Source organism: Lotus japonicus, chromosome 3 (genome assembly GCF_012489685.1).
Source record: "Lotus japonicus ecotype B-129 chromosome 3, LjGifu_v1.2".
Lineage (NCBI taxonomy): Eukaryota > Viridiplantae > Streptophyta > Magnoliopsida > Fabales > Fabaceae > Lotus > Lotus japonicus.
The window spans coordinates 21,187,460-21,195,898 of record NC_080043.1 but is presented as its reverse complement, the minus strand read 5'-3'; the positions used below and the strand labels follow the sequence as shown (position 1 = coordinate 21,195,898).

Here is an 8,439-nt window from a genome sequence, read left to right as displayed (position 1 = left end):
AAAAATGAAGGTGTTAATGTTTGTAAAAAACGAAAGAGAGATGTGTGAGAATTAATCCCATAATCAAATTGCATATTCCTCCCTCCCAGTTGGTTTTGTGGCCACCGGAGGGTTTGTCAAAGTATCTATAATGCCCAGGTTAGATTTTGCTCAACCAGACCCAATACAATTGAGAAGTTGTATACATATGAATGATATGGGCATACATTGCACCTTTTGAGTAATAATATGTTCACACTTAGCTTTCACTCGCATATTATTTCCACACTTTTTTTTGTATCTTTCTCTGCATTTTCTGTTACAACACATATCATAACACCCATTTCTCTCTTTTCTCTTCATATTTATCAAAGGTGGTAGTGGAAAAGAAGTGTTAACACAATATTATTCAATCTTGAATGACTATGCCATGGCATCTGCATTTTTGATGATGTTGAAGCATTGCAAATTGCTCTATGTAAAGGCAAGCCATTTGGCTGGGCTTTAAATGGACCATTGACAAAAAAGCATTGCAAACCGTCACATATCTCCAGTAGTAGTGTTAGGCACTTTGTGAAGAAATCAAGCTTTGTGTAAACAGACAAATGCTACCTGTCTATGCTCATTCATAAGTCGAGCCATTACAGTAACAGATGCCTACCTTTCACTCTCCAGTACTGTGTTAATACAATTTGCAAGCTTTTCTGTTAATAATTCAGCAGTGTTCTCTTTCAATGTCACAGTTCAAGAGAACATTGATTTGCTAATGAGGTGAAGGCAACTAACACATGGGAGGAAGTGATAGAGGAATAACGCCACAGCTGCACCTTTCACAAGTTGACATGACTTCAAAAGAGGACAGTTGTGAAGGTCCACACAAACTTAAACCAATTTACAGATTTTTATGATTGGATATTATAAATCAAAATTTACAAGAAAGTTCACTTTCTATCTTACAGTAAAAACCCAGAAAAAAAAAACTATCCATTTTTCAATTAAATGTGGAACAATCCATTTATGAGGATACCCATAAAAAAAAAAGTGGGGAAAGTCTAGTTTAACCAACTCCTAGATGAGCTTGAAGATGTCAATCAACTTCCAGCACCACTTTACCTTCAACGATTCTCTTGTCTTTTGCCTCATGAGCCTCTTTTACTTGTGTTATGGGAAACGTTTTCTCCACAGGTATCTTCATCTTCCCAGCTTCACATAGCTTTCGAATCGCAGTTAAACCTTCTAAGTCAGCCCTCATGTACGTCCATGAGTACTCTGCATCACAAGGAAGAAAGGATTTGGCTTCACGTTTCTTTTTGAAGAAACTTCCAATGGCATTTGTCAACATGGGTCAAAACAAAATAAACACTGTCCTCGTTTTGTGTAACTCATGAAGGAACCCGTATACAAAATTATAATTATGAGCAAGATATCATGCAGAGAAATCATTATTGAGTAATATTGTAGGAAACTGGTAAATAATTCTTTCTTTTCTTCTTTTTTTACAAGAGAATTTGATTTCAGGATATTCAGTGTTGCGTCATTTACATTACAAGCTAGTAGAAAGCTAGATAGATCCCTAAACCCTAAAGGAAATACATGTAAATATATCATATACAAACATCTCATATCTGGAAAGGCACACCAGAGGCCAAAAGGTTTCATGAAGGGGAATATTAACTAATTTTAACTATATTATTAATCGGTTATGCACACCAGCATGTTTGGGAAAGCATAGTTTAGTCATATCTAAAGCCAAAATAAATTCTGAGTGTTGTGTTGTGAGTAGCTTTTGTGCATTAGAAACTATTATGAGAGAAAAACTGATACAAATATGCTATCAATTGGTTCAACTCCATATTTTGTCAACGCTTTAGATTTCTACTTTAGAACTTCTTTTTCCCCAGTGAGGTAGGGGCGGGCAGGAGGAAAATTCCTGACTTTATTTTTAAGATTAGAATATGCATTCAGACAATAGCAGAATAAATAACAACTTCCACTCCACCGCATTCAGTACTCCCCCAATGGAGAAGAAAGAGGGGAGGGACATAAAATATATATTATGCTTATCAAAAGGAGAATGTCAAAGAGAAGAGAGAAATCACATAGCAACTTCTACCTATTCCTGGAGAGAATCGGTATAGCATCTGTTTTCTCAATAAAACAGCTGTAGCTGCAGGAAGTCCAATAGTCAACCCATACCTATCAGCCAATGATGCTGCCTCACCCTTCAATGAAAGAGAAAAGAGAGATTGAAGCTCAAATATCACTTTAGCGTTTAGAAGGTCATTCTGACAATAAGCAAAGATAGGACAACTGCAAGTATTATAATGATTAAAAAGTTGATTAACTTTTGTATCCTACCTGAAGTGTCATGTAGTGCCCCCCTCGTTTTAGAAAATTAACGCCCATTCGTTCTGTCTCTGGCACACCAATAGTATCCAAAACAGCATCGAACTTCCCCTTTATAGCCAATTCAACATCCTGTCAATCAAGAACGAAGTTATCAAGTTAGAGCACATCTTTTACAAGAAGCACCAGCATTAAGAAAGCAAAAGCTAAAAGATCAAAATTATCTTAGCAGTTTGGGTTTCAGCTTTGATTTTGGGCTGACTGTACTATTCAATAAACTTACTGGTTGACAACAATGTAGGGTTCTTCGCTTTAATAATCTGTCACTTTAATTAAATTTATATTCTCAGTCTTAGAGGCATTCATTAAACTAACTTCCGTAAATTAGGGTCTTGGGTTTTATCATGTGGGCTCCGAGTTTCTGTTCAGTATAGGTCATACAACAAGAACATTCAAATCTTTCACCACTAGGTGGGGCTGGCTACATGGAACTCATGTATTAAATTTAAAGATAGACCGTTTACCAGTAAATCATTCTAAATTAATTTGTTATAGTTTTTCTGTGTCCCTCTACATCTAGCTATTGGGCTAACCATCAACTGGTCCACCCATCTAATGTTCTGTATCCCATATTGGGTCATATGTTAGTCCCCAAGCTTCCTTATGGATTTGGTATTTGGTAGTATTAGAGAGTCTCAATCCTTATGGGATTAGGATTTATATGTATTTCTTGGAGAAAAAATTAAACTAAGAAAACGGCTTAGTTGTTTCTGTTCTGTATTAATGTAACTAAACAAGTAAAATGAAATAAATCAACTTATTTATTCATTTTATCTATATAAACACAGTCACCATCGGTATTCAGTCATTTTCCGTTTCATGAAACTATATTTCAAAAAAGAAAACTTGAATAGCATCTGCTGTCATAATTGAAATATCTGAATTAATGACTCGAAATATGATACAAAAGAATATTCAACAACTCCTCACCTCATCAACATAATCAACAGCTTGCTCAGCACCAGCTTCTAACACTCGGTCAATGCTCTGTTTTCCACAAGTAGTGGTAACATGGCAACCAGCTCCTACTGCAATCTGAATTGCAGAAAGCCCTACAGCTCCTCCACCTCCCACTACTAATATCCTTTGTCTGTTTGAGATGAGCTAAAGGATATAAGTAAGTGATACGAGAGAGTTTTTAGCAAGCTGAAAACTCACTGGATTATAAAAAATAAAAATACAAGAAATGGAAACTCTAGTATAGAAAACAATATATAAGAGAAACAATTAATTTTCATCAATGGAAATCATAATCTGACCAGTATTAACATACCCCTCACTAATTCTAGCAGTACTTTTTAGAGCACGCCAAGCTGTCAGTGCTGCAAAAGGAATGGCACTTGCTTCCTACAAGATATATTAACAAATAAACAAATAATTATAAAGGGAATATTAACTACAAGAATGCCTACAAATGGTCCAAACTTCAAAGTAAAAAAGAAGAATAAAAACTGGTCAACTGTTCAATCAGAAAGTACCGATAATATTGTAACATGTAATTATGAAAGTGACGGTACAACCAACAAAATAGAAATACCCAGACAAAGATAATTGTTAAATCTCTCACTTTGAAGAGTCAAGTGGGTGTGAAAGAAACAAGCACACTTTGGATAATACGCAGTTGAAGGACATTTTAGAAAGACTAGCATAATGCATAAGCTGAACACTTCCTCCAGCATGTTACACTGCTATAAGAAGCTGCACAAAGGTAGAATGTTTATTTCCAGAAACTCGGGTTACAACCTCGACTCACTGTGGAACAAGGATAACCAGTCATGTACAAGTGAGATAGCAGTTCGAGAGGCTCCACAATCTCTCCTGGCTGTTCTGACTTATTAAACAACCACCCAAATTCCCTTTCCTCTGGTATCAGCATATATGGACATCCACCCCTTTTCTCAACTGACACAACTATTGGTAAGTGGTAACTACTTCTTAACTCCTCAGATGGGCTCACTAGAGTGACTAGACACTTTCTTATGTATCCAAGTACAGACATTTAGCTATTGGTCTACTAACACACTATAAAAACCTTTAAGTAAGTCACCAAACAACCTTATTGTAAGTTATCTCATGGGGATTTGGCTCCTCCAAAAGTGAGAAAGTCATTTTAGAGGGTAAAGTTAGTCACTTCTCAATCAACACTTGAGATTTAAAGAACATCATATAGTTTGTCATGCAAGTGCAAGTTTTTTATCACAATGTCAAGTGTTGTCGTTGATTTCTCAATCAACAGCTGTGTTGTGATCATTCGCTTCACCTCTAAAGTGACTCCCTCACTTTAGAGGAGCCAAATTCCTCATTGTAATCATGTTCACCTAATTTGACCAAGGGGAAAAAATGAATCAATCCAATGTGAAAATTGAGTTGATAGAGTAATTCTACATATTGCATGATCAATAGAATAGCTCATTCCAACTAAGGCTCTCTTTGTTGCCTTCTAGCTACAGATCTTAAAATAAAGATTCTTTTCCAAATACTATTATGAATTAATTACAGTAAAATAATCCCTCGCTACTGTAGAGCATGTGGCCATGTTGACTGCAATACAGCTATGTAGCCCAACATATTCCAACTCATGTACCAAAAATTGGTTCTTCTCCTTTAATCAATAAGCATTTCATTCTCTCAGTCTACCCATCCGCAAGGTACAACAATGTTCATATACACAATGATCACTCATACACAAAAAAAGAAAGCAAAATCTTAGCCAGTGATTCATTACTTATAATCTCTGGTGTCATTCGTCAGATTATGTTCTAACTAATCTTGCCGATAACAGAGGTAAATGAAAGTAATCTAGTTCATTGAAAGTTAGGGGGTTTAGGTTCAAGAAGAAAGTGCAGAGAGTAAACTTTAACAACTCCATTACTTATTTTTACACATGCATGCATTTTATCACAATTGACATTTCAATAGCTATGGGTTATATATCCACACTTTCCCTAGTAAAGAGAATCCCTCACCTCAGGGTAATCAAGTTCAAAAGGAAGTTAAAAAGTGAAATATCGACAGAAAGTGTGGACCCCAACCAATTGAACAGACGCAACAATGCACGGAATCACAACATCCCCAGCGCTCTTTAGCCATTTTGAAGGTGAGGAAAAGGTGAAAATGTAAGAAGGAAGGAGAAAACCAGAGATTCAGAGAATTAGATTGAATGCTGTTATAATGCATAGTCTTCAGGTGAATACAATTAACTCTGCTGCTGGTAACAGCAAACAGATTCTATTATAACAGTTCTGAGACAGTTAGTCACATAGGCAGAACCTAACTAACTATCTAAAACAGATTCAGTTACAACTGAGCTGTAAACTAACTAACTTAATCTAACTATGTACACAATTGTAGCATAACAAAACTATTCAAAAGAAAGTTGCAATAAAATTTGGAAACGCTCCAACGGATCAAAACAGAATCAAGAGGACTTTAAACATCAAATAAATGGTAAGAGCTAGGCGACATGAGGGTTGGGAGGGAATGAAGGGTGAAGGGTCCGGGGTTCGAACCTCTGAGAATGGACTAATTTACTAACATTAGTAACATTACTAACAACTAACATTTGTCTGTTAAAAAAAAAAAAAACTCAATAGAACAAATCTCTGTCAAAATAATAGAAAGCATGAAATCAAAATCTTCCAAGAACAACACATACATACCACATGAGAAAGTGAATCTGGTTTTGTTGTAACTTCATCTTGGGAGAGAATAGCATAGTCAGCATAAGTGCCCCTCACAGCAGTAGGATGCAGAGCCCCAAAAACCTGCTGGCCCACACTCACCGCCCGTACCGAACCTCCGACCGCCGCCACCTCGCCGCTGACATCCCGTCCCAAAATGACCGGCAGTAGCGGCTCAAAAATGGAACGCCCATAACCAGCACGCATCTGAAAACACAGAAAATTTTCACAGACCCATTTTCAAATTTTCAAAAAACCACGAATTTTGAGTCGAAATTCTCACTCGGGTATCCAAAGGGTTGACGGAAACGGCGCGAGCGCGGACGAGGACTTCGTGCGGTTTGAGAGGAGGAACTGGAACATTTGTGTGGAGCTCGAGCTTCTCTGGACCACCGAATGAGCGAAGAAGAATGGCTCTGCAGGTGGAGATGTGGGATTTGAGATGGTAATTGGAGGCGGTGGTGGTGACGGTGGTTTTTCTGAATCCGTCGCGGTTGGTGAGGATCCGCATCTTCTTCTTCTTCTTCTTCTGAATCTCAATCTGAATCAGTGTTGGATTCAATTTCAGAGCATTGGTAGTGGTAGTAGTTGCAGTAGTGAATTAGAGGAATCAGAGTGTGTGTGCATGTCAAAGAAATGGAGACAAGGGGAACGTGTCTGTGTTTTGGTCCGCAGAGAACCAAAGAGGTACGTGGAGGTTTAGTACAATGCTTTGTTATATTTATTCAGTTCAAGAGTTTATTCAATGATGTTTTTCTTAATAGTGTGATTGTAGGAACAATAAATAAATGAGAAAATATAAAATACAAACTCGAGGGTAAAATAGGAAAATAAATAATACTTTTCTGAAAATTAACAAAGTTAAGTGCATTTCTTAATATGTGTGTTTATTCTCTCTTGAACAGTTAAATAGGAACGAAGATAGTAATTCTTAGTGGTACGTTTTCAACCGATGTGTTCGGTGAAATGGTTACATGTCTCTTCTATTAAATAATTTTTTAGAATTTGAACTTCTTTCATTGGTATTGGTATAGAGATTTAGCTTATTTATGATTTACCATTTTTTTTGGTCAATACGATTTACCATTAAACTAACAAGTTTTGGTTCATTGGACATTGTTTTCTTGGACGATTGAGTTTATACTTGTATGGACTATGCGAAGAGATGATGATGATGCTTGATTGGTTTCTTGGTTTTGTATGCCTCAACTGATTTCTCTTCAAAGTTTCTTTCTATTTGTTTAGCACTTGTCTTTCTCATTTTCCATGTTAATCTTCAGTAGTTGTTTTCTCGTTTTGTCATCATTGAAACATTTCAACATTCATTGCTCCTTGAAAAGGATAAACGGTGTAAAGTGTTTGAAGTGGAATAAAGTTGAAGAGAAAAAATTTATCTAAAGAGTTTGACATCTTAATTTGTTTACTCCCCCTTAAAAGTGCCTGGATTAGGTTATCTAACTTCTTAAAAAGAAATTGGAGTGAACTCAAAAACTTTTATCTTCTTTAACATAACTTATAGTTCCCTTTTAGTTAAAAAATCTTTATATTTTTCTGTTTATGCAATACTTACATACTGATACTTTTCTCCCCTTTTTGTCGTTATCAAAAAGGTATTCTGTTCCGGTATAGAACTATCCTCTCGGGCTAATCGATTTAGAACGAAAGGAATGTAAAATAGACCAATGAAAATCAAGCAAGGGCTAATCAATTGAGAGTGATAAGGAACGAACAAGATGAAAAATGCGTGAAAATGATAGATCCCTGCCGCTTGGGCGGTCCTCTTCTATTTATAACTTGGGTTTTGGTCCGGCTGGACCATGGGTTGCCCGGCCCATTTGTTACATGATAGTGATAAGCCCAAAATAAATGACCCGGTTCGCCTATATCAGTCCACAGGCCCACAAGACACTGATGTTTTAGAACTAAAACGATAGTGTCTTAATTAGGCCCACAACGTCTGGTTCGCCCATATGCAATGTAAATAAATTCATGAGCGCACAGGCTTCCAACAAAATAAGGCTAACCATAATGTAAACAATGTTAAGCTAATCATTACAAAGTTAAATCGGTCTGTGTGGCGTATGAAGTCTAAATGACACTTCACCCATCACTTCAATCACTATGCACAAATCAAATCTCTTTCCGGATTTTGTACCTGCTGCAATCATCACAAATATAACACAGATATCTTGAAACTTGTAATGCATAAGGCCTACCTAAGCTATGCTACTCACATTAATTAAGAAATGCATTTAAAATCCACTCATGGAGTAGCCCTTCTCTGAAAAGACTCGACTCCCTCGAAACGACACATTCACCTGCCAACTGACGTCACTCTTCATTCAATCGCTACCTTTTTGCCAAATGTCGTCTC

The 8,439-nt window shown here is 36.6% G+C and overlaps 1 protein-coding gene across 1 annotated transcript; it reads right to left on the bottom strand.

Moving 5' to 3' along the window:
• Positions 1-781: 781 nt before the first annotated feature.
• Positions 782-6,761, bottom strand: LOC130748478 (uncharacterized). The gene is made up of 7 exons (XM_057601706.1): positions 6,349-6,761; positions 6,045-6,272; positions 3,659-3,732; positions 3,316-3,475; positions 2,338-2,457; positions 2,093-2,201; positions 782-1,248 (listed from the first exon to the last, which is right to left on the bottom strand). The coding sequence occupies exons 1-7, from the start codon at positions 6,574-6,576 to the stop codon at positions 1,067-1,069; spliced, it is 1,101 nt and encodes a 366-aa protein (XP_057457689.1). The 5' UTR covers positions 6,577-6,761; the 3' UTR covers positions 782-1,066.
• Between the last annotated feature and the right edge of the window lie 1,678 nt (positions 6,762-8,439).

Coding starts and splice junctions, on each gene's coding strand:
- LOC130748478 (XM_057601706.1), bottom strand. CDS start 6,576: ATGCGGATCCTCACCAACCGCGACGGATTCAGAAAAACCACCGTCACC. Junction 3,733..6,044: donor CAGATTCACTTTCTCATGTG/GTATGTATGTGT, acceptor TATATCTTGTAG/GAAGCAAGTGCCATTCCTTT. Junction 1,249..2,092: donor CCGATTCTCTCCAGGAATAG/GTAGAAGTTGCT, acceptor CTTGTGATGCAG/AGTACTCATGGACGTACATG.